The 26435-nt window shown below is 54.5% G+C and overlaps 1 protein-coding gene across 3 annotated transcripts in view; it reads right to left on the reverse strand.

Moving 5' to 3' along the window:
- Nucleotides 1-26435, reverse strand: part of ATP2B2 (ATPase plasma membrane Ca2+ transporting 2) — a 305152-nt gene that overhangs the window by 77910 nt on the left and 200807 nt on the right. For all 3 annotated transcript variants that reach the window (XM_087431489.1, XM_087431490.1, XM_004443588.3), the window contains exon 3: nucleotides 6212-6409. In XM_087431489.1, the coding sequence (XP_087287615.1) occupies nucleotides 6212-6409 (198 nt within the window). The remainder of the gene's footprint in view (nucleotides 1-6211; nucleotides 6410-26435) is intronic.

The raw sequence follows: 26435 nt of genomic DNA on the forward strand, positions 1-26435 counted from the left end.
CCTCCGCTCTTCCCGTCTCCTGCACCCGCACAGGATCCATAGTGAGAGGTGTTATCCCCAGAACAGGTGAGGAAACTGAGGCCCAGAGAGGCGAGGTGACACAGCCACTGTGAGCGCTGCAGCCGGCACTAGCCCAGGCCCTTTCTTCCACTGCGGGGTGGGGAACGGCCCTCTCCATGGAAAGTGACTGTGGGCAGCATCTGACCATCCATGCCTGGAAAACTCAGAGTGGTTCCCTCCCAGAGGGGCTGGGCAGGGGCATGGGCCATGTACAAGGCCTGCTATGTGCCAAGCATTCACTTTAATTCTCAAGCTGGCTGAGAGAAGGGAAGCAGTTCAGAGAGGGATGGTGACTCACCTAGGGTCACACAGCAGATCTGGAGTTTGAATCCGGGCCTGGAATCTGACACTGAATGTGGCCTGCCTACTGTCCCCGAGCCCAGAGGCCCCCTCTGCTATGTACTAGCTTCATGTGGGAAAGTAGAAAACATTGTCAAAGACCCATGGCTGACTGCCTGGAAGTCCAATTCAGTCCCAAGGCAGAGAGAACAGCAGTTTCAAGAGACCCCAGCAGGAGCCTCGGGGAAGCAGGGGTCAGAAGCAACGTGACAAGAAGGCCAAGTGTACCAGGGAACGTTTCTGGCTCCTGGCTCCCGGGAGGGTCAAAGCTCAGCTGGGGGGCACAAGCCCAGGATGGTACAGGATCACTGCGGCCTAGTGGCACGTGTCACGGGAAAATTCCACGTCTTCCGCTGAACCAGCCGCTCCCTGCAGGCTAGTGAACAACCACATCATCGTGTGGGGTTCTCAAAGCCACTTCTTTTCCTTTGGGAATTTCAGACTTTTCCGATAATTTCAAACTGTTCAACTGGCCCGGCCTCTGGCAGCGACGATAATCAGAATCGTGCTAATGATAACTGACACGGGCCAGCCCTGAGTTCAGATCCAGCTGTGCTCCTTAACTGCTGTGTGCCAGGAGCCAGCCACTCGACCACCGTGCCTCAGTGTTCTCGTCTGCAAAACGGGGGTGATGACAGGACTCCCTCCTGGGTGGCTGAGGGGACCCAGGGAGAGCCTTCACATAAAGCCCCCATGGCAGCGAGCACACAGCAAGCGCTTGGTTAGAGCCGAGGCTTCCTATTGTCCGTATACGGCACACGATTGCATTCGGGTCCCAGGCCCACGGCACAGGGGATCCAGCTGGGCTTCAGCACTGTGTGGAGACGGGAGGAGGGGACGAGGGCCCCTCTACCGCATGAACGATGCCAGGAGAAACGCCCAGGGCTGGGAACGCAGGGGAACTTGGCTAAATGGGAACCCAGTATACAGGGACGGGCACTCTCGGACTTCGGGGGAGTCATGCGGGATACCGAGCCCTTCAGTGTGGACTCTGCTGACTCCCTGCCCCTGTGGCACACTCTGTAAATGGGGGGGCTGTTCTTCCCTTGTTGCGTGCTTCGTCAACGGGTCCCCCATTAGTGATGGAGCGTTTAGGACGCTTAGAGACAGCCCAGGACGATGGAAAGCTTTCAGGCTCTGGAGTTGGAAAGACCTGGCTTCAAATTCAGGTTCTGCTGTGTGACGTTGGATAAGTGACTTGGCCTCTCAAGGCCTCATTCTGGACAGCTGTAAAGCTGGATGACCCCAGGGACTTTGTGAGCCCAGGGCCTCCTGAGGGCCTGGCATATAGTGGGTACACGATAAACAACGGTCCTCTCCCCCTCTTCCTGAGCTATTCCCCTTTGATTGGCTTCTGGGAGCCCAGGGCATGGTGGCCGAGTAGGATTCGCACCCTGTTCCCTTGATCCCAGCCTGCCTGCTGCCCTGCAGATGCGACACCAAGGAGCCTCTGCCAGCAAAAGCCATTGGCTTTCATCTCTTTTGAGAGCTGTCTGACAGGTACACGGCACCTTGGGATGGCCAGAGAGCAGGCTGTGGATATTGGGTTAGGCCTTCAGCCACTGGGGGCCGCCCATGCCTGGGAACAACTCCTGCTGCCCGTGCAATCAGGAGGAAGAGACGAGGAGGGGAGGAAGGGGGGTGGGAAGGCCCCCGTTGCGTTCTCCCCTGGGGCACCCTAGGACAGGAGCAGGGACAGGATCTGGAGAGTGTGACTGCAGGGGCTGGGGAATCTGCAGCCGCCCTCTCTGGACCTGGGGCTTCCTAGGGTGTGGCCTCTCTCTGTCTGTGTGACCTTGGGGACCCCACTTGGCCTCTCTGGGCCTCCTTCTACTGGTTCATCAGTAAAATGGGGAAGCTGCTTCCTAGGTGGTTACTAGGGCCTGACGTCGAATAAGGGCCCTCAAAAGCAGTCAAGCCACAGATGTTTTCTAAGCGTCTACTCTGCACCTGTCACTCTGCTGGCACTCCTGCACTAGGGGAGCTGTCGCGGGCAGGGAGCTGGGAGCACTGGGTAAGCCAGGCGCAGCCCTGCCACGAACATGCCGCGTGGCTTCCAACAAGTGTCTGGAGGTTTCTGAGCCAAGAAACAGGGAAGGGCTGTGGGTGCTGCAAGGACTCGACAGCCTGTTAGTCCACCATCAGCATCATTTTATACGTAACTGATGAGGCCTGAGTCTGACTTGGCAGGGGTGGTCCTGGCAACACGGCAGGCCCAGAGCTCAGAGCTCAGGCCGGGGCCTGGGTGTCAGGGGGGAGTAAGTACAATCACAAAGTGCAGGAACTTGAATCTGGGGCCGGCGGGTGTGCAGCTGCCCTCATTGACCCAGAGTGTGGCCTGAGCTAGTGTCTCAGCTGGAGGCAGGGAGGGGCAGTGGAAAGAGACAGAAGACTTGGGTTTAAAATCCAGCCCTACCGCCTACAAGCTGTGTGACCCCAGGCAAGTCCTTCCCCTCTCTGGGCCTCGGTTTCCACCTCTCCAGGATGGAGGTGACTGCAGCCGTCTGACTGGCTGCGGGGAGGCTCCTCCTGGCACATCCCCAGAGCTCGATCCATGCTCCCCCTGCAGTGCTCTACCACCTGCTCTCCTAGCTCCAATCTTGCACTGAACTGGGTCACACGAGGTCACTTACCCGGGTGGCAGTGACTCAACCCTGTCCCTTTCTGAGGAAATGTAGCCGAGGGACAGGAGCAAGGGCTCAGCAGCCAGAACGTCTCAGTCTGAGTCACGGTTCTGCCACTTCCTAGACTTTGACCTAGCAAGTCATTCACTATCTCAGGGCCTCGGTTTCCTGAATAATAACAGCACCTACCCACGGGGTTGTTGTAAGGATCAAACGGACCCCTACCATAGAAGTTCCCAACTAGCGGTGGCTATAAAATTATTGTGACTATTATGCTCTTGTGTTGCACCCTTAGCTTTGTTCAAGGCTTATTCAAGGAGCCATGTACAATCTTCTTCTATATTTTCTATAAAACTTCTGCAAAGAATGCTGCCCCTTATATGCCTGTCTTATAATGTCCTCTGTGAAACTTCACCCCAGAACTCACTGTAGGGGACACGCTATCTTCCTAAAGAACTGTTTTTTCTCCTTGTTGATAACTTGAGCTTATGCAAATCATCCTAATTCCCTTTCTGCCTTGGCTGCCAGGAAGCTCAAAGCCAAATTTAAATCTCAATCATGGTAGCAAGTAAAGTTAGTTTGCTTCCATTCCTTTCCTGTCTGGCTTTCTACTTGACCTCATCTTGTGAGATATGTCCTTCTTGTGTCTTTAAGCCTCTTTGGAAAGAGGTCATATAGAAAAAAAAAATTAACTTAGTAATATTATGGATAAAATTGAGGCAGTTGGCCTAGTAGACTCGATTATCCAGTTTCTCCAGCAACTCTGGCTTGGGAGGAGATGGAGGAGACAGATGTTCAAGGAACCTCAGAGACCACTTCCTTGTTTGGGGAAAATGAGGACCATAATGGTTATTTCTTATATGCTGTTCACTTTTTATGTGCCTGCCTGAAGCAGTGAACATAGTAGCATTATCTATTTACACAGCACATTCATTAGGAAATATCGAATCATAATTAATAACAAAAACAAGTGTTTACAATATCCTACTAATGAAAAATCAGATTATAAAACAATATAACAACAAAACAGTATAACTTCTGTGATCCTATATATCCCATAGTGTGTGTGTGTGTCTATCTATCTATCTATCTATCTATCTACCTACCTATGTGTCTACGCGTCTATAGGGTAGAGGTTTAGAAGACTTTGCCATCATAAAGGAAAGCAGAAATGGAGTTGGTGAAGCCCTGGCCCCTAGCAGGTACTCGGTTTCTGGAATGAGAGGATGAGTGGGGTCCAGATTTTCCACTAGGAGTCCTAAGTCCTGACTTTGAGAAGAGTGGGTTTGCTCCCGAACCTCCCTGGGTGAGTGGGATCGTGCTTCCTCCACCACAGAGCAGCGTCCCCATTCAGAACCAGGGGACAGATTTCGGGCTCCCCTCTCAAGACCAGGACTCCTCACGTGGGAAGACATACTCGGCATCAGCCACAGGTTTGTGCATCACACTGAACCACCCCCAGGACGGGGACAGAGAGTCCTTGTCATGCAGGCACGAAGGATGAGCTCCGAGAGCAGGACGCAGAGAAGGAAGCCCTGGGCAGCCACGCCCATGTGGTAGCAGGTCCAGCACCCACCGGGCACCTTCTACGTGCCAGGCTGTCAGACACGGGCCATGCGTGCCTTTATCACCTCCTCACAATAACCCTTCCAGGTGAGGTCATTTGCCCTGTTTTGCAGATGAGGAAACTGAGGATCAGAGAAAGAAAGTGACTTGCTTAAGGTCACACAGCTGGGAAGTGCTGGGGACAGGATTCTAACCCGGGGGGCCTGGCTTCAGAATCTGTCTCTTCAACCATTTTATCCTCCGTCCACACTCGGGGAGGGGGGTGCACAGGGGACAGGGAGAAGGCTTCCTTGAGGCAAAAGCCTCCCTCCCTGATCTTCTAGGACTGAGGTCGGCAAACGTTCTCCGTAAAAGGCCCGACAGGAAATATTTTAGGCTTCGTGGGCCGTACAGTCTTTGTCACAGTTACTCAACTCGGCCACGGTAGCAGGAAAGCAGCCATAGACAAGAGGGAAGAAAAATGGGAGAGTTCCAACAAAACTTTGCTTTTAGACAATGACATATGAATTTCATAGTCACATGTCACGAAATAATATTATTTTGATTTTTTTCCAACCATTTATAAATGTCAAAGCCAATCTTGATGGGCTATGCAAAGACAGGAGACGAGCCTGATCTGGCCCACGGGCCGTAGTTTGCCAACCTCGTCCTTGAATATCAGGGGCAAAGAGCTCTGATGTCATTTTTTTTTTTTTTGTGAGGAAGATCAGCCCTGAGCTAACATCCAATGCCAATCCTCCTCTTTTTGCTGAGGAAGACTGGCCCTGGGCTAACATCCACGCCCATCTTCCTCCACTTTATATGGGACGCCACCACAGCATGGCTTGACAAGCGGTGCGTTGGTCCACGCCCAGGATCCGAACCTGTGAGCCCCAGGCTGCCGAAGCAGAGCCCGTGCACTTAACCGCTGCGCCACTGGGCCGGCCCCATCATGAGTTTTTTCCGCGGCAACACGCCTCAAGGAGCAGTGACTTGGGGGCTCTGAGGAGAAGCCCAGCCTTGGAGCTGAAAGCAGGTCCCTCAGAGGCGGGAGCCCCCAGATGGCTGGGCACTCGAGAGGGGTCTCATTCAACAAGGCTGAAGCACTGTCAAACCAAAGAGTGTGACGCTGCCCATGCGGTAAGCGACTTGGGGGCTTCATCCTCGGACGTGGAATGGGGAGCCCTCAGAGAGCGGCCTGGACAGATGTCCGGGGTCATCTCACTTGGGCTCCGTCCAAGAACCGACTCTCAGCAGGTGGCCCGGGCAGCAGTGTCTTTAAGAAGCTGCACTGAAAAACCTGAGGACTCTCTTAGCTGGGTGACCTCCAGCAAGTTAACGCACTTCTCTGTGCCTTGGCCCCTCATCTTTAAAATGGACATAATCGTGGCCCTGACCTCACGGGCTTGTTAGGAGGAAGACATCTCAGCCCAGAGCTTGGCATACTGTAAGTGCTCAATAAATGCTCACTATAAGTATTACTATTGTTGGTCCAACCCTTGCATCTCACCCATGGGAGAAGCAGGGGTGGGGGCTCCGAGCCCGGGGTTGGCTCAGGCCTGCCGTGGGCCTCGGCCTCCTCACCGAGGGGCGGAGGCCGTGAGCCCCGAGTGCGGGGCGGGGCGGCGGCCCAGCCCCCTCACCTTCGTTGCTCTCGCCGGGCGGGTGGTAGAAGGAGAGCCCCAGGGAGATGATGGCCGCGATCTCCAGGATGATCAGCGTCACGTCCTGCAGCGCTTCCCACACCAGCTGCAGGAAGGTTTTTGGCTTCTTTGGAGGTATAAAGTTTTGCCCAAAAATCTGCTTTCTCTTTTCCAGGTCTGGAGCGGTGCCCGGCAAACCTGTGGACAGAGCGCAGAGAGGTTGGCCGGGGGCCCAGCAGGGACAACGCACGTCCCGGGATCGTCCCGAGTGGGCGGCCACACGGCGGGGGCAGAGACCCGGAGAGGGCAAGTCGGAGGAGGGAACAGGCACTAACGCTCGCTCCGGGCCCAGAGGGGCTCCTGTGAAACGCCAGGGACACCACAGAGGGGGTGAATAGTGACCCCCCCAAATGGTACGTCCGTGTCCTAACCCCTGGAACCTGTGAATGTGACCTTATAGGAAAAGGGTCTTTGCAGACGTAACGAAGTTAAGGATCTGGAGATGTGATCACCCTGGATTATCCGCATGGGCCCTAAGCCCCAGGACAAGTGTCCCAGAGAGACAGAAGGAGAAGACACAGATACGGGGGAAGACGGAGGCAGAGATCGGAACAACGCAGCCACAAGCCAAGGAACCACGGAGCCACCAGAAGCTGGAAGGGGAGAGGAACGGAACATCCCCTCCAGCCTTGGAGGAAGCACGGCCCTCCTGACACCTCGTGTAGGACTTCTGGCCTCCAGAACTGTGACAGAGTTCTCTTGTCCAAAGCCACACCGCTTGTGGTCATTTGTCAGGGAGGCCACAGGATGCGAGTACATCCCATCACACCCACTCACAGCGCACGGCCTCCCCGCTGAGCACAGACCCGGAAGCCTCTGCCTGGGTTCGAACCCCAGCCTGTGCCCCTGGCTCTCTGAGCCTCGGGGTCCCGCTCTGCAGTGGGGACGGGGATGGTTCCTGACCCATGGGTGGCGGTAAGCAGCTCGTGAGAGAATTCACCCAGTCAGCGAGGGTTCATTGGGCACTGCTATGCGCCTGGCACCGTCCCGGACACTGGGACAGAGCCGTGAACAGGACAGACAGAGCTCCCGCCCCGAGAAGCTGACCTCCCAGTGGACACACGTGACACGCTCCAGCGGTGCCTGGGCGTGGCGGCCACTGAACCACCACTAGCGGTTGCGGCCCGTCGTCCCGGGTGCATTTGTGCCCTAGAAGAGGAGCCCGAAAGATCAACTTCTCACGGCGGAGTCCGGGTGTGTGACAGAGAGGGGCAGCTCCAGTGGGGGGCTTCCTCCACCTCATGTCTCCTGGGCCCCTTCGGAGGCCACTGCTTCCCCTTGCTTCTCTCCTTCCTCTGAAGCTGCCCCATGTCACCCCGTCAGTGGTGTGTCATTTAATTTTTTCATAACAAGCACACTGGCATGCTTCTTGCGTCGCTCATGCTGTTCAGCGAGCTGGGAAGAGCCTTTCCTGCCATCTGCACTGGCGAGCCCACTCCCAGGGCCCCTGTGCTGAGAAGCCCTCCCCTTCACCCCCAAAGGGAGCCGCCCCCTGCCCTCACCTCCACACGGCCGTCCCCACAGCAGGACTTAGCCGTCCACCAGACCCACGTCCCACGTCCCACCTTTGCCTTGGGGGCAAATACTGGTCTGATTCCTGTCCCTCAGGACCTGGCACTGAGGCCACCAACCACCTTAGATTCCTCCCACCCACTGGATGAAGGTGACATGCCTGAGTGTTATGAGGCTGGCCCAGGGTGTCATCGTGGAGAACACAGCACAAACGGGCCCCCAGAGGTGGGCAGTCAGTCCCGTCCCCGAGGCCAGCCCAACCCCAGCACACCTGGGCCTTAATGAGGACAGCTGGGGAAGGGAACAGAGGGGGAGGGAGAGGGACACACCCCTCACTGGGTCTCTGGCCTCCATCCACTCCTGAGAAGCAGGAGTCCAGAGGGATCTCCAGAACAGCACCACCAGCGCACTGAAGTTGGAGCGCTGGAACATTCTGCTGTTACAGTTATGGGGCCTAGTGGTCTAATTCCACGTGATTCTAGCATTCTAACCATCTGTCATTTGTTGGCCTATTCATCCATTCATTTGTTCAACCTGTGTTTCTTGGGCCTCCACTGTGGGCCAGCCCAGTCCCCGGGGCTGGATGCCGGGTGCTGGGGAGAGTGGTGTGAAGGCAGCAGCCCAGCGGCTCATGGACATAAGAGCTCAGTGGTCCTGGGAGTCCACAGCCTACGGGTCAGGGGTACAGAGAGATGGGCATGTTCCCTGCCTGGGGTTCTAGGAGCTGATCCTCCTCTGAGGCTGACAATGAGACCCCCATCAGGAGCCTCCAGAGCCAGACTGGCTGGGACCCTGAGGGAAGCCCAGCAATGGCTGGTTCCTGGGGAGACACTGCACCCGCCCTGCCTATGAGCACATGTGAGCTCTGGAGATCCATGTCCTGCCTGGGCAGTGAGAATAGGGAGCCCAGAGCTGGGGTAGGCTCACTTTACGGATGTGGAGACTGGCGCCTCCATGAGACCAAGCTGCTGCCTTGGGGCAGCTCCTGGGCCTGAGAACCCAGGCCAGCCCTGTTCTAAGCACATGGAAATGTTACTTCCATCCTCCTATGCTGGGGTGGCCATCTAGAATATCCATATACAGAGCAAGCAGGCATGATGCAGTGTGACTCTAGAAACCGCAGGAAGGTTCCTCGTCTTCCATCCTTTGTTCAATTCTACCCACAGCCAACGTCTGAAATTCTTCCATTTGGCTTCAATTCTTTAACTAAAAGCTCCAGTTCCTTTAGCTTCCCTGGGAGGGGAAGCCATCATCAGTTCTGGACACCATGGTGTGAATGAGTTGTAGGCTTTTTCCTGGGAGCGGGTTTTGATAAGGAGAAGAAGGGAAAACTCAAGAAGGTGGTGGGCCTCTGTGGAAGGGGGCTACGCCCAGTTAACACTGGCCTGTTACAGCAGTTTGCTGTGCCTTTGGCCAGCTAGTTCCTTTCTCAGAGCCTCAGTTTCCCCATCTTGACAACAAGAGTTCAATAGGATGGGCGGGCCCTGAGGATCTCAGGGGTTCCCAGGTTGGCAGGCCCTGAAGTGGTCCCTCTGGGGCTGTTCACATTTCGGGGCTCCTCACAAGGTTTGGTGTAAATAAAAGGCTTCACAGGAAGGAGCTTGGTGAGGGTGGAGCCAGCCCCTCTGCTGGGCCCTCCTGACTGATCCAAAGCGAGACAAGTCTCTGAATCTTCTGAAGCTCCATGACTCAAATGTGCTGGAGTCCATAGGGTGACTAGTTGAAAATGTGGATGTTCTCCAATTCTGGGAGTCTGGCCATGGCTCAGGGGTTCTGCCATGCTGGGGACTCACAGGCCTGGCATTGAGATCCCAGGTCTTGAGACAGTGAACAGGGCAGAGGTTGCAAATTCGAACAGCTGTGAGGGCCAGCCAGGTTTTGTGAATGAGTGAGGTAGGTGGGTGTGAGACAACAGAGAGTGGTGGAGACTGGGGCAAGGTGAAGAATCTCAGCCCTCCTAAAGAGAGCAGCTATTTCTCAGCTCCCGTGTGGCAATGTGGGCCCAGCGTGGCAGATATTCCAATCTTCTAAGAGGAGCTGGACACTTGTAATTTGATGTAAAATCTCTCCATTAAAAACATTCCAGGGCCAAATACGACATATCTGTGAGCTGGATTCGGCCCCTGGGTTGCTAGTTTGAGACCCTCAAGGCTATGGGTTGGGAAGCGGGGAGGAGACCGGAAGGGTGAGGAGCCAGAGCAGAACAGCCTCTCTGTTCCTTCCTCCCCTCTCCTGGGCTGCCTGCTCCCCGGCACCAGGCCCTGCCTGCTCCCCACGGGCTCCTAAGAGCCCCTCTGTTGTTCAGAGATAATAGCTCGTGGAATAACAACATTCATGTGCTCCCATGGTAGAAACAGCTAGGCCGTCTCCACAACAACAAACACCCCAGTATACAAACCCACGCCGGGAAGCCCGGGTGCTGCGGCTCATACGGGGCGGCTGAGACGGCAGGTTGTGGCCGTGATGTCTCGCTCATGCTCTTCCTCTCAGGGGAAGGCGGCCTGAGCTGGAAGCTGGGACACTAAGCCCTGAAGACTCAGGGCTCAGATGTCATGGGCTTGAATTCCAGCTCTGAAGGACTTGGGGTAAGTGACCTCACTGCTCCGCGCCTCAGTTTCCCCATCTGTAAAGTGCAGGCAACAGCAGGGCCTATTTCGCGGGGGCGGGGTGAGGCTTCGGCAGGACGTCTCGTGTAAGGTGTGCAGAGCTGTGCCCGGCACCAGACGAGGACGGCGTACGAGGATTGCCGCCCAGTCGTAGGTGGTGTGGTAACTGATTGCGGCCTCCTGGAGGAAGACGACTTTGGATGAGGAGGGTGGGCGAGGCGAGGACAGGCACAGCAGAAGGACTGTGTGCCTGCAGACACGCCACCTCTCCCCTCTGGGCCTCAGTTTCCCCACATGACAGGAAGGACTGGCTTAGCTGAAGGCTGGGAGCTCGTGGCTCTGATACCTTGTATCCTAAGACAGGGGTCTGGAGGATCTGCAGGTGGGACGGCCCCCAGTCCAGCCCACCTCCCACTCCCTTCCCGGGAGCGGAATCTCGGAGCCTCCCTGCCTTCTGGCTGAAAATTAACATGCTCATTTTTGGGAGCAGAAACAACTGAGGCCGGCATGAGAGATGAATGGTGGTAGAGATTGAATTTAGATGAAACAGCGTCTCACCATTTAGCATATTAAAAATTTATATACTGTGTCAAATGTCGCTGGCCAAAGCCAGCAAGGCCCTGAATATTCAGAGACACAAATGCCTGGGAATTGATGTCAGACGCCGTGTGGGGCTGGGGGTTTCCAGACGTGAGTTTCTTTTTTGTACAAGAGGCAGAGAACAGAGCACTGGGTGAGGAGTCAGGTTTGTGGATGGACTTGGGCCAGTTATTTCATCCCTCAGAGACTCAGTTTTCTCACCAATAAAATGGGAGCAAAATAACCCCTAGGCTGCGGTGAGCCCACAGAGAGGAGTGTGTGTGGAAGCCCTCTGTGAACTGTGACGGTGCAGTGAGTGTGCTGGCATGGGAAGAGAACACAGAACCCCCACCACCTGTCCACATGCTTCTGCTGGAGTCAGAATCTGTATGTTCTACTAATTACCTAAAAGGAGAGAGCTAAGTGCAGAGCACAGGGGACTTTGGTTGTACAGGAATTATTTGTTGTAATGGCTGCTTGCTGTCATTGGATATTTGAGGAAGCTTTGCCCCCAAATTCATCTCTATCTAGCTGTCCTGGACACAAACTGGGTCTTCCCCCAGCCTCTGAGTCTTCGCCACTGCCAGTCCCCACTCCTCTGCCGGGAACGCCTTCCTCTCTTTTCTCAGCCGTTTCAGACTCAGCCTGGAGTGCTGCCAAGGGCAGCCTCAGGCCATCAGAGGGGTCTTGTTTGGTCTGCACGACGTTTGAAAAATGGAAGTTTGTCACAAACATTAAAAATGCAGGTGGTTCCACATAATCCCGACGTCAGGCTTGGCGAGAGCGTGCGCACAGACCCCAGGAGCTGGGACAGTGACTGAGAGCTCTCCGACCGGAACAGTGGCCCCGGCTCTGGGACATGTTTCTAGTTAAGGAAAGCCCCGGGGGACAGTGAGTGCCGGCTTAAGTTCTGCCGGGGGCAGAGGGAGCCTTCGCCTTGTCTGGCCCAGAGCACAGAGCAGGGACCAGGAAGAGGGGGCACAGGGAGGGGTCCTGGCTTCCTTAGAGGGAAGGCCTTTCTCTCAGGTGAGCTGAAGGAGGGTGGGCGATGTAGGGAGGGAAGGGAGAGTGCATGCAGAGGCTGACGCCAGGCCCCCGGGGACTCAGGATCCTCTCGAGGGAGAGAGGTAGCTAGGGTCGTATTAGACAGTGTGCGTCCAGTCACCCCCTGGCTCTTTTATTTTTATTTTTTAATTTTTTTGTGAGGAAGATCAGGCCTAAGCTAACATCTATTGCCAATCCTCCTCCTTTTTTCCCCCCCAAAGCCCCAGTAGATAGTTGTATGTCATAGTTGCACATCCTTCTACTTGCTGTATGTGGGACGCGGCCTCAGTGTGGCCTGAGAAGCGGTGTGTAGGTGCGCGCCTGGGATCTGAACCCGGGCCGCCAGTAGCGGAGCGTGAGCACTTAACCGCTAAGCCACGGGGCCGGCCCCACTGGCTCTTTTAATCTATCAACAAATATTTATTGAGCACCTACTATAAGCCAAACGTTGTTCTAGATGTTGGAGATACTGCAGTGAGGAAGATTGGGGTGCCAGGAAGGGTTTCCTGTAATGGGGCAAGCTTGGAAGAAGGAGTGGGGGTTAATCAGGTGAAAGGGTGTGTGTGGGTGAGAGGGGGTCTACAAAGGCAGAACAAACTCCAAAGGGCTTGGAAAAAGCCAATGCGGCTGGTGCATCCCTGGTTTGCTCCTCGGGAGAGGGGGCAGATGGGGCCCGAGGTTTCTATTGTGTGCCACACAGGGTCATCATCATGCAGGGCTTGGGGTGAGGGTGAGGGGGTGTCTAATGGAGCCTTTGGCTCATGGAACTCATCTCTTTGCCCTTTTCCCCTTGCCTGCCTGGTAGCTCAGCAGTGAATCTGCCGTTTCCCTCTTGCAGCTGCATTAGAGGACTCAGTGGCATGTGCTGTGCCTATGAATTGTCGTCTTATTTCTACTTTCTTCCCTTTATCTGAATTTCCTCATTTAAGTCATTTTAAATCTTTCTGCATGAGATAAACTTTTATAAGCTGCCCTGGAGGTAGGACATGCATAATTAACCAGCATAAAAAGGGGCTATTGAGGTAGGTAAAGGTGCAGGGACTGGGGGAGAGGTCAGAACGGAGGGGTGAGATGAGGGAATGGGGACATATAAAGTAAGACTTCCCTTCTGCTCTGTAATTGGGAACAGGGCTCTGCTCTTCCTGTGTGTGGTGGGGCAAGGAAACAAAGCACCTCATGCCAACGGGCTGTGCTCTATCAAAAGTAGGGGCGTCTGGCCACGGAAGGGCTCAGGACGAGTGTTCCGGGCCATCCCAATGACCTCTGGCCTCTTCTTCCCTGCTCTGAGACCCCATGAGGCTGAGATCCCTGTTTCCAGCAAAGGGAGCCCAGAGAAGTTTTCAGCCCCAGTGGGAGCCGGCGTGAGCTCTGTCCGATGGGGCTGGCTGATACTGGGGGGCATCGTCTGGCTGGGCGGACCTGTCTGCTGTCTGTGCAAATGATTTTAATAAAAAGAAATCACAATAATCACGTCCCCCAGACTCTCCATCTGCTGCTCGATGTTCATACAAAAACCAATGGCCTCCCCAGATGCCAGCGCAGGAGGCCAAGGCTGCAGGGGCAGCGACATGCGGGAAGTAGAAGTAAGCTGAGGTGGGCGGGTGGGAGCCCGGCCCCTTGTTTCCGGGGCAGGGGGCCCTCAGCTGGGACGGGCTGCGCGGTGGGTGAGAACAGTGGGCTGTGGGAGATCTCAGACCTGGGTTCAAATCCCAGCTGCTCTTTGGTTGACAGTGGTGCCCTGGGCAAACCATTTCCCCTTTCTGAGCCTCAGTTTCCACCTCTGTGAAACGGGGAAAAATACAGTGTCTTCTGGGGTTGATGGAGGATCAGGAATATGATGTGTGTAAATAGTGACGGGCACATACTGGTTCTCGTAAATGATAGATGCAGTTGTTACTGCTAACTACTACCACCACTACTAACTACCAGCACTACTACTAACTGCCACATTACCACTACTACTGCTACTCCAGGCCTGTAATGTGCCTCTTGGATATTTCTGTGTCAGAACCCATCATTACAGCCCCGACACACCCTCACCTAGGTCCCGAGATGCACCTTTACTTGCTGTGTGACCTTGAGTAGATCACTCACCCTCTCCGGGGGGGCCTCAGTCCCCCTCCGTTGAGGATGAAACAGAACCATGGCTCTAATGGCGCTCTGTGAACCGTGAAGTTCTTCTACTGTGATCACCCCACTATGCAGGTATGTACACTGAGGGACAGGCCAGGAAGGCAACTGAGGCAGGCCTCCTGCCATGGAGCCTGGGGGTCACACCCGCCCTGCTCCGGCCTGATCCAGTCAGGGGTGGGCTATAAGCTGGGAACAACGCCCCACAGCGACCCCACCTGGTAAAGCTGATGGAGTCATCGATTCCCGCCAGCCTGACCCTGTCAACTCCGGGGGGCCTGGGAAATTTCAGATGAAGTGAATTGCAAGTGCTTCCCCAGGAAAGACAACATGGCCTGTGGCCCTGCCACATGGATTTAAAGAACAGAGACAGGGTCAAGCCGGGGACGCCTGAGAGGCACCCAGAAGGCAGGCGTGTGACTCAGCATGTGGGAGGCGCCATCCGTGCAGGTACGTGCACGCTCCAGCGTGTGGCTGTGCGTCCATGCGCAGGCACAGGTGTGTCACACGGGGCTGCATGTGCAAGGGGGCGTCCACTGTCAGAGGCTAGGTAGAGTGGGCAGCTTACAAAGGCACCACTGCTGGGATGTCTTGGGAATTCACCATGTTCAAGACAAAACAATGAAACGGGAGGAAAGATGTAATCTAAGCCTTGCCTGAGGCTGCTTCCCAGCTGTGTGACCTTGGGCAGGTGACTTCCCCTCTCTGGGCCTCAGCTTCCTGTCGTGCATCTTGAGGACGATGACGGCACCCACCGCCCAGTGTGGCTGAGAGAAGGGAACGCATCTACCGTGCTGGATGGCAGCCGGCACGCGGTGAGGGCTTGGTGAGTGTTAGCTGTGACTGCCATTGTTGGTGAGCTGCCCCCGGGGCACCAGCTCCTAGCTCAGCTGTGCATCGGAAGCACCAGGGAGCTTTAAAAAACACTAAAGTCTGGGCCCCACACCTAGAGATGCTGGCTGAATTGGGCTCCAGCCCCGGGAGTCCTAAGAGCTCCTTGGGGAGGGATTCCGGCCTGCAGCCAGGGCCGAGGACTCTGTGGCTCCCGGACCAGCAGCGTCAGCATCACCTGGAAATGCAAACTCTCGGGCCCACCCAGACCTGCTGACTCAGCCACGTGCGTTGTGACAAGCCCTCCTCTGGGGACCTGGATGAGGCTCCGGTTGAAGACCGCTGCCCTGGGGAAGAGGGAGAGGAGATGGGAGCTCACCTGCCAGGTGCTTTAGGCCTCTGAGTCTCACCAACAACCGTGGGATGTGGGGGTCACTGCCGAGGCTCAGAGAGGGCAGCGGCTTGTCCAGGTCCCACAACAGGTGGGGGACAGAGCCTGGACCTAGGCTGGTCTACCTTTCCCTTCCTTCTGAAGGGGTAGCCAGCTCCCACAGGGCCGGCCTCCCTCCCTGACAGCTGTCCCGAGGCGGCAGAGGAGGGAATATGTGCTGTGGTTTGAAAAGCTGACAAACCCAGACTCGAGGCTGAGGGGGACGTGGGGACCACACTCAGACCCTCTGTCTGCTGCTGGTGGCTGACGGAGTCTGGAGAAGAGAAACCAGAAAGGAGGTGGGGAGAGAAAGGAGACCAGGAGAGGCGATCAGGCGGTGTGGGGCCAGGAGCTCATGCTCAAGGTTGCTCTGACAGTGTCCCTGCCCTGCTCTACAACCTTCCATGGCTCCCCATTCACCCCTGTGTCCACTCCTGGGTTCTCTGTGGCCTCTCTGAGGTGGTCCCAAAGGACTCTTTCCACCTTACTCCCAGTCCCACCATATTTATCCCACTTTGAGGCCAGGCCACAGGCCCCACAGCATGCCTGGCACTTGTCTGCCTGTCTTGGCTCATCTGGCCCCTAACCCAGGACGCCCACCCCTCCCCTCTGTTGAGCTATTTAATCTTCTGAGACCCAGATGAGAGTTTGCCACCACCTGCTGAAAGCCTTCCTGCATTTATCCAGCAAGAGCAATCCATCCTTCTTGTGCCTCCCTGAGAGCATCTGTCACCCCGGTCAGTCATTCACCAACACATTTATCGGCATCTCCCCTGTGCCGGGTTTTGGTCCTGGGGGTCAAACGCCGACTGAAACCCACCCTTTGCTGCCACTATCTTCTGGACGTTGATTCCCCTGGAGGGACCATCCCCTGGAGGGAGGCTGCTTGTGCCAGCACACAGTAGGCCCTCAGGAAACCTCCCTCCCTCTCCTGCCTCACTGGGGACCAGACATGAGGATGTGCATGCTGAGACCGCCCAGAGGCCCCTGCACACATGGGCAGCCACACGCCACTTGTGAGAGACATTTAACAAACCTGGGCTTGAGGACACCTCTGCAAGAGAACAGCCCGCGCCGCGGGCATCCCTCCGGTCGGCATCTGCATCTGTCTGCGCAGTTGCTGCAAGTTCAGAGCAGATGTGATGGCTATCATCCAGCATGCACGGCCAGCACGTGTACAGCGCCTGGAGTTTGCTTCCACATCGCCACGTGGGTGGTTCCTGATGGGCGGGGTGCAGGGTGAGAGGCGGCTCTCTGACACGTCATGGCCCAGGTGGGGTTTCCCATGGATCCGGGGGCTCTAATAATTATGGATGATGACACAGAGGCAGCGTTTACCGGCTCACATGCTCACACGCAGACCCGGCACAGGCAGACACAGATGCGGTACACAGCGGTGGATGCAGCATTTGGTGGCCAGTGTGCACGCAGCACTAGCCAGCTTCTCTGTAACACGTGGCTGTAGTGTCTGCGAGTTTCTGTGCACACACGTGGACATGGCACAGAATGGGACCAGCCGCCTGTGAGCACCCACAGACACTGTGTCCCGCTAACCATCGTAACACACATTTAGACACGAATTTCTCCACCGATTTAAATCCACCACTTGTCTTTCCCAAATCAGGTTGAGTTTCTCTACCAAAGAAGGGGGGTCCAGTGGAGCTGGGGCCCTGCATAGGGTTGCCAGGTAAAATACAGGGTGCCCAGTTAAATTTGAATTTCAGATAAACAGCAAATAATTTTTTAGTATAAGTTATGTCCCATATAATATTGGGGATACACTACTAATAAAAACATTAATTATTCTTTGTTTATCTGAAATACAAATTTAACTGGATGTCTTGTATTTTTCCTTGTTAAATCTGACAACACTAAAGTTCCCTCAGTCCCCTCTCCTTGGCTCCCTCTCTGTCAGAGCAAGACTCCTGCAGCCAGCCAGTCTCACCCTCCCATTTGACAGGTGGGAAAACTGAGGCCCAGAGACGGAGAAGTGGCTTGGCCCAGAGATGGAGTGATCAGCTGCAGAGCCAGGGCTGGACTCCTGACTCCTGGCCCAAGGGAGGGGACACTTGTCCTGCTCAAGTGAGCTCTGAAGATCTGAGCCTTATTGCACACACAAGCATTATAGCCATTCCATATTCTCTCTCTGTCATTTAAGAGATTTGACTCCGACTGTCCTGAGATGACCTCTGAGAAGCCCTTGTCTCATCCTCTTGGAAGAATGGAGGCCAGAAAAGCCATCTTTCCCTCCTTCTGTGAAGGAGTCTTGATGGTTGATGCAGACATCAGAGACGTCATCCTAAGAGGAGCTTCCCTAGGCCTCCAGGAGGGGGCGCTCTGCAGAGCTGCTGCCTGCAGCCTCCCAGGACAGCGCGCAGAGGCACAGGAGGCGAGTGCCAGCCTCCACCCTACCACTTACTGAGACCCGGGGCAAGTGGCGTCCCCTTTCTGAGCCCTGGTTTCCTCATCTGCTCTGCCCGCTGGGGTGAAGATGAAAGACGTGCAATGTGGGCAGTGCCCGACACACAGCTGGGGCCCAGAATCGGCACAGAAAATCCCTTTCCTCCCTTCGAACTCAAAGGCCACCCCCGCACTGCATAGCCAGCAGTGGCAGACTATTCCTGTCTTCTCATTGTCCTGTGAACTTGAGTGACCCCTCCAGGGATGCAGGACCAACTCTTCCACTCTCTCACTACACCGAGGCTGCAGACGGAGGCGGTGTGCTAAGTGCACACGTATGCGCTCTTACATGACCATCACCTGATGCACGCAGCTTTCATTTAATTCTCCCGGTCATTCTCTGAGACAGGGATGATAAGGCCCATTTTACGGATGGATAAACTGAGGCTGAGAGAGGCAAAGTGACTTGCTCAGGGTCACACAAGTAAAGCCAAGATTTGAACCCTGGTCCTTGGGGCTCCTCAGCTGTACTCTTTCCACACCATGCCAGGCTGCCTGCTTCAGGACCGGCACTGAAATCAAAGCCGACAACTCCACCACCCTCCTTGCTGCTCTCCAGACAGCCTTTTGCTATAAACGGAGACTAGGCAACAGGCAAGAGCTGGCTCCAGGGACGCCAAGCACCTGAAGGAAGACGGGAAAACTTAGTCACAGGGTGGGTGTTGCTAAATATTTGTGTTGTCACTACGGTGTGGGTTCCTCCACTAGCATAAATAAAAGTCTTATATTTTGAAAGAAAAAAAATCCACGAGCCCTTCAAAAGCTACAACATTTATAGAAAAATGCATTTCTGTCTTTGGAAAGCGAGTGGGCTAAATAAACTGTGGTACATCCAGTCCATAAAATACTATGCAACAGTTAAAAAAAATGAGATCCATTTATATGTACTAACATCGAAGGCTCTCCAAGACAAACTGTTGAGTGAAAAAGTTACAGAGCAACGTGTATAGTTTGGTTCCTTTTATGTACAACAGAAAACTAAACAGAACAATAGTTTGTATTTTCTGTGAGTACATATATATGCATATGCGTAACAAAAGGTCTGTAAGGATCTGCTCCAAACACATGAAGGTAGGACCTGTGAGGAGGGGAAAGGGCACTACAATTGGTTGCAATTGTCAAGGGGACTCGAGCTTTCACTGAAATATTTTAATTTTAACCAGGAGAATGTGTTCATGTTTTACTTGAATAATCCAAAGTTTAATTGAAAGAGGGAAATCAATATGTACTGTAAGAAAATACACGTCTGTTTCCGTATAACCTTTGGATAGCGTGGACTTGCGGACAAATATTCCTGGGTTCAAATCTTGGCTTCATCACTTGCTACCTGTGTGTACCTCCACCCAAAGAAACACTTATCTCAGATCTGACCACTCCCCTTCACTGCCCACACACTGGCTTCAGTAGCCATGTCATCCATCTCCCTGCTCCCACCCTCAATCCATTCTCCACCCAGCAGTCAGAGAAATGCTTTAAAAGTGTAAAGTGCACTGTGTTAATGAAAGGCCCTTGCTTAAAATGCTTCAGTGGCTTCCACTGCACCCAGAGAAAATCCATGCTCCTTGCCAAGATCTGGAAGGCCCCGTACAGCATGGCCCCTGCCCACCACAACGCTCCAGCGACATCAGCCTCTTTTCTGTGGCTTTAACACAGGTGCTTTCCTGCCTCAGGGCCTTTGCACATGCTGTTCCCTCTGCCTGGAATGCTCTCCCCGCCCTTGCACGTAACTCAGCACTCCCTTTGGCTGAACCTGCCCCCACCCCAGGCTGGACCCCCTTTTGAATGTTCTCATAACTCCTTGAAAATCCCTTTCATTTTATCATTATTTTAATAATTAACAATGTAATTGGTTTTTCTTAATGTTTGACTCCCTGCTGACTCTGAGCTCCATGAGGGCAGGGACTGCGTCTGTCTTGGTCTGACACGTGGTAAATGTTCCTACACACACCTGCACAGGAAGAGAGGAGGTGAAGAGGGCAGTGCTCAACTCCACAGCCATGTCAGCTCTGAGGCACCTTCAGGCCGAGGACTGGGGGCGGGGGAGATACCGGGGTCTCCTTGAGTCACCCCCCTCTGTGTCCAAGGCCACATGGCCTCAGCGGCCTCCTCTGTCCTTGCTGCTGCTAGGAGGGACGGAGGAGCCTCCAGCCAGACCCCCATGAAAGGACTTGTCGGGGAAACACATGTTTCCAGCCTCAGCCTCCCCTCGGGGCGTCCCTCATGCCCTCCCCTTGGTGCCTGAAGTTGCTACGGGGTCCATCGGGGAGGTCCACTGTCAGACACAGACGCCAGGAAGGAGACGCCTTCACTTCTGCCATGGCAGCTTCTCCGCTCTTAAAAAAGGCAGCTTCTCTGAGGACCAGGAGGCGTCTCCCAGAAATAGATTCTCCCCCAGGATGCCAGAATTCTGGGGGGTGGGGGTGAGACGGTGGCGTGGCAGGTAGGAGGCAAATCAGAAAACCCATGAAGACCCCAGAAAGCCGAGAGTAACTACCTCATGAAAGTTGTTTTAGGAACCACGTCCACATCTGTCACCGCGTCCACATCTGTCACCGCATTCACATCTGTGCCCGTGTTTGGGCCTTGTGACTCTACAAGGTGTGTACTAAGAGTTTCGTGTGGCAGATGAGGGCTAAGGGACCGACCCAAGGCCGCAAACCTAAACACCAGAACCATGAGGACACTCACGGCGCCCTCGAGCACTGACTCTGTGCTGGGCCCTGTGTGGGCTTATTTCATCTACTTCTCATGGTTTCCCTGTGACTTCATTTTGTTACCTCCATTTTACAGATGGGGAAACTGAGGCATGGCTGTAAAGACACCCACCCTCTGGATTTCAACTCCAGGTCTGTCTGACCTAGAGTCTAAGACTTAGGCACTGTTTCCGGGGTCTCTCTCACTGTATCTAACCTCTGCATGCTCTTGCAACCAGGCGGGTCCTCACAAAGGAGGCCAGAAGGACGCTAGGAGTGGCCCATTTCCCAGATGGGGAAACTGAGGCACAGAGAGGGGAGACAGTGACTGTCCCCAGGGCGAATCATCAGGGCGCCTGGATCTGCACTCTGGACTGTCCGTGCCAGTAGGTAGCCTCCTTTGAGAGAAGTGTTTCAGAGCCTGAACTCTGACAGGCTCGTTGCACTTGGGCCACCTGGAAGGTTCTGATCACCTGGGAGGCTGTACGGCCAGGGGCTTACGGAGGTCTGTGGGGTCTGAATCCTGGCTCTGTGGCTTTCTGGCTGTGTGACCCTGAACAAGTTACACAGACAGCTCTGGGCCTCGGTTTCCTCATCTGCACAATGGGGATGACAGGTCCCTACCTCCTAGGACAGGCTTGTGCGTTACAGGAGGTAACGCCCACAATGCACTTGGCGGGCACCTGGTGCGGGGAAACACCTCCATTCACGAGAGCCATCACTGGACTATTATTATCTCCTAAGGGGCTGTGACATCCATTTTCTGTGCACAGGGCCACAGCCCCAGGGTCCTCCGTGACTCCAAGGGCAGCTGTGGTGGGCAGCTCCTGAGCGCGCTGGCCACCGCCCCCCTTCATGTGCCTACCAGACCTGCCTCCTGCTTTGGGGCTTTTCCTGCAGCTGGGAGGTCACTAGGTGCCCCCGGCCGGGGACCCAGAGGGCTGATGAGAGTGCCGGGGGTCGCCCACGCCGCCCCTAGCGGGAGCTGGAGTCAGGCTGCACGCTGCATCCCGGCACCCCTGGAGGGCAATGCTGAGGCGCACCCACACGCTCCCCGCAAAGGCCCTGGCGGGTGAGCCCCAGGTGCTGCTGCAGGACCCAGCTCAATAGCGTTCCTCTCCCCTGCTCTCCTGTCCTCTCTCTCTCCTGAGATCTCTCCCAGATACGCCGCCTGCGCCCCATCCTTGACTCACGCTCTGCTTTGGGGGAAGCCAAAAGAAGACGGGGTGGGGGGCGGCGGGGAGGTGAGCGAGTGTGTGAGAAGCCCTGGGGCCTGGCTTCCGCTGACCTGCCTCCATCCTGGACACATGACCTCGCTGGGCTGCTGCTTCCTCCTGACTGAGGGGCCCGGATTTGCTCCCTGAAGGCCCTTCTGCTTGAACATGCTGAGATCCGCCTGCACGCTTCTCTTGTAACCATATCATTCATTCATGAAGCTATTGACCTTTCACGAGGGGCCTTCCAAGGCTGCTGGGTCAGCGCCCTGGCCCAGCACCCGGGGGAGAGCGCTGCCGACTGAGTGAGGGGACGAACCTGCACTGCGTGTGGGGCACAGAGGGGGAGGCTCCCACCCGGGTGCAGGGTGCCCCGCTGACAGTGTCACTTTGGTGGCAAACCTCGTGTCTCCACCATGCCTGCTCTCTCTCTGCCTGGCCCTCTGCCTGCCTGGCTGCCCTCCAGGCTCTCATCACAGCGCCCTCCTCAGGAGGCCACCCCTGACCAGCCCCACTCTGACCGGATGGCCCCTCTCCGCTGCCTTCTCCCCCCTCAAAGTTAGTAGGTGATATTTTAACTGACTCTCTGGGTGACTTAATTTTGAGCTCCTGAAAGACAAGGCCTGAGTCATTTCATTTTGCATCCTTGGTTGTGGCTGGTGTACAGTGAACACTCACTATGTGCTTGTGGGGGGAGGAAGGATGGTGGGAGGAGGAGAGGGAAGGAGGGAGGGGGAGGGGAGGGAGGGAGAGGGAAGGGGGAGGGGAGGGAGGAGGAAGGAGGGTGAGAGGACGGAGGGAGGGGAGGGGATGGAGAGAGAGGGAGGGGGAGGGGAGGGAAGAGGAGGGAGGGGGAGAGGATGGAGGGAGGGGGAGAGGATGGAGGGAGGGGGAGAGGATGGAGGGAGGGGGAGAGGATGGAGGGAGGGAGGGAGGAGCATTCGTGCGACAGCACTTGGGGCGATAGCTATGATGCTCAATCACAGCATCTACATGCAACCCTCTGGTGAAATTCCTCCTCCTCACGACCACCACAGACAACACTTGGCGCTTACTCTGTGCCAGGTCCTACGCTAACTGCTCTTACCTGTATAAACTTGTTTAATCCTCCAAGTGGCTCCTTGTGGGAAGTACCATTACTCTCCCATTTTACAGACAACTGGTAAGGGGCAGAGCTGCAACTGAACCCAGGGAAGCTGGCTTGAGTCCTGTTCTGAACTCCCACGTGTTTGGCTTCATTCACTCATTCAATAACTTGTGGCCATGCCCCGCCCCCCTCCCAGCGCTGCACCAAGCATGGGTCGCACCCTGGTGAGCAGAAGCGTCAGCTCCCACCCTCCTGGATTATCTACACCCACTTGGAGGCCCAACCATGTAATACTGCTGCTACATGCCGTCGCAAAATCCTTTGGGAGTCAGTGGGACACGCACTTAATTTTGATCCTCTGGGCTTTGAACCGTGTGGTCCCAGTATCCAATGACTAACCATGGCTCCAGCCGTACCACTTTCCAGCTGTGTGACCTGAGGCAAGTCACTCACCTTCTCTGGGCCTCTTGGGCTATAAAATGGGGAGATCCTGCAGGCCCCAGAGGGCTGATGAGAGGGTTATGTGAGACAATGCACGGCACACAGTGTTTGGCATAGAGCGGGCAGTGATAATTACTCTCTAAATTTACTGGGTAAAGACTTCAACTACATAAGGCCAATAGCCTCGTCTACACTTGATGGAGGAGGAAACTGAGGCTCAGAGGTGAAGTGACTTGTTTGAGCTCACAGCTATTAGTGGCATAACCAGGACTAGAACCCAGGTCTTGAGAGACCGAGACCCCATGATTCTGTTGCTCCATAATGCTGGTGTGTGCGCGCGTCTCTTCTGGGAATGGCTAAGCATTTGCACCACGCAGCTATCATTTATGGTGATGTCTAACTGCACACTGTTAGGCATTGTTTTGTAACTTAAACGTTTTGTGTGTCTCTCCAATCACTTGAGAAAGGCCACCTCTGTTGCTGCCTGTGCAATAGCCAAGGGTTGGCACCTCTTTCATTTCAGGCGCCGGGTGGCACTTCCTGTGCAGCAGGAAGCGGCCACTCCCTTCCCTCGGGGCCTGGGGTCACAGTGCTGGTGAGCGCAGCACCGGGGCTTGGTGAAGACGCGGGACTGACCAAGGCTCCTGTGAACACGAGAGCCACAGTGACCATCGGGGAAACGCTGCCAGTGAATCCAGCTGGAACAGCCACTGTCACCACCACGCTGATCTACACAGTGAAGTCTCTATCTACAAACCTGCCACTCTCTCTGAAGTGTTATTTAGAAGAGCGCTGTTTTGGAAGAGTGTGTGCTTCCTTTAGCAATCTGTTGCTGAAGTTTTGCTAACTCTAAACACTAGAGAAGTTGGCGTGTGTCTGGTTTTAGGAATCTGGTTCCTGCGACACCTGAGGGCCCACAGGTCCCTGGTCAACCCCGTGGTGCTGTTCCTGCTGGGAGGTGAGGCCCTGCTCTTGCCAGGTGGAAAGCAGGGATGCTGGAAGGCTGGCTGTGACACTTTCTTGATAATTGGAAGGAGGCTGAGAACATTCTCTCTCTTTCTCCAGTTGTTAAGCTGACCGTCTGTGGAGGAGGAAAGGTCGCTGGGCCTGGTGACCACTGAAACCATATAGATGGCTCTGAGGCCGGCTCCTGCCCTAGTTTGCCAGATGGCGAGTTCCACGAGGAGGCTGGTGGGGACTGTTCTGTTCCCGAGAACAGAGCCCAGCACACGGTGGGTGCTCAGTAAACAGGTGTGGAGTGATGGACTGGCGGGAAAAGCACGTCCTTCAAGTCCTCACCAAATAATAACATTGAAATCAGCTGAGAACAGTTAGGCTTATCAGGAAAGTTAGCAAACCGGACCCTCAGAATCTTATTATTCATAGGATTGAATGCTTTTTCACTAATTGGAATGAATGAATAATAATAGCTGGATGATTCTGCTTAAAAAATTTTTTTTAAAACTCAAAAGAGTTTAAGCATTAAACTCGTAAGCCTTTAAAGTCGTTCTTAAAAAAGAGTTTAAAGACTTACAGAGAGAAAAGTTCATGGTTCCGACCTGGACTTTAGGTGGTTTACATCAACGTTCACCTCGAGGGCCCCCTGCTCCCACCTCCGCTCCTTCAGTGCCCCTCTCCCTCTCTTACTCTGGCTTTCAGAGAGCGGCCCAGTTTGAAGGCTCCTCCTGCTGCCCCTAGGCCAGGGACAACAAATAAGTTTCATCTTGCAGGTCAATCGTGATTGATTAGTAGGGGCTACCTGGAGCTTGAGGAGCCCGAGCACTGGGACTGATTAGTGATGTCTGCCACAGATGTGGGTTCAGGAAGTAGGGACTTGCGTTTCAGGTATTTGCTCTGTCTCTCATCCTGTCCTCCTGTCCTCTCTCTTTTTCCATCCCCGGGCCAGGATTTCATGGGGCCCACAAGTTAGCCCCACTTGGTTGTTTTGTCCACATCTCCAACTCAGCAAGTCTAAGACTAACCTTTCGTTTCCTTCACATCTATTCCTCCTTCAGACTATATTGATCAGCTTCCTTGATATTTCCTGGATTTGACCTTTCTTCTTCATTCTTGAGATCATTATCTGAATTTGGGCTGCCAGCATCTCTCATTTGGCTATTCCTGTAATGGCTCCTTAGTGGGTCTCCCTCCCACTCCCACCACCTTCTGACCCACAATGTACGCTGCTCTGATCTCAAGTGCCCATTAGGGAATTTTACTTCTCGATTCTGGAACTTGCTATGGCTCTAACTGCTCAACAGTGTCTAACATTCTCTGTTCGACAGCTAGGACCAATCTCACTCACCCACTCATTCATTCATTCCCCTCTCCTTTCTTCTTTGCTCACATATTTGCTAAACAAACATTTTGTGATTGCTGTGTCCAAAATGTCAGGTATGTGTTGTCTCCTAAGGATACAGAGATAAACTACACCTGACCGCTGCTATGAGGCGCTCACAGACTGGGGTGGAGACAGACGCCTGCAAAATTAATTCCAATACGAGGTGATAAAATGCACCTGAAATGCCTCTCCTTCCACCTTTGGACCTTTACCAGGCCTGGGTCAGTCGCCTTTCCTTTGGGATCTGCCTCAATGCCACCTTTTCCCAGCATTCTTTTCTTCTCTCTCACAGTACCTGCCACACCTGGTGAATATTATGACGGCCTGTTCTGGTCTGTCTCCACTCCCTTCCCACCAACTTGAGCTCTTTACCTCATTTCTGCATATGGCAAATTGTCCAGTGGGGCCCCAACAAGAGCTGAATTGATTAAACTCCAGTTGTTGAGTAAATCTTGCGTGTGTTCTATTTCTCCTCACTGACCCCCAATCTGATCTCTCAGACGGGCCATCCGTCCATTTGCGTTGGTGCTGAGCTTCAGGTCAGACTACCTGGCTCTGCCACTTGTAGGTGGGGCGTGATGACCCTCAGATGCCTCAGTTTTCCCATCTTTAAAATGGGGATTATGACAGTACCTACCTCGTAGGGTTGTTGTGAAGACACAATGAGTGAATATATGTTACTGTGCTTAGAACAGTGCTTGGCACATGGTAAAATTGCGGGCCACTATCATGGTCGTAAAGGACTTTCCCTACATATTGGGATAGGTCCTTCTCTTTATTTTTCCTTTGGGGCTGA

This window comes from Ceratotherium simum, chromosome 5, assembly GCF_057802395.1.
Source record: "Ceratotherium simum simum isolate JZ-2026a chromosome 5, ASM5780239v1, whole genome shotgun sequence".
NCBI classification, from domain to species: domain Eukaryota; kingdom Metazoa; phylum Chordata; class Mammalia; order Perissodactyla; family Rhinocerotidae; genus Ceratotherium; species Ceratotherium simum.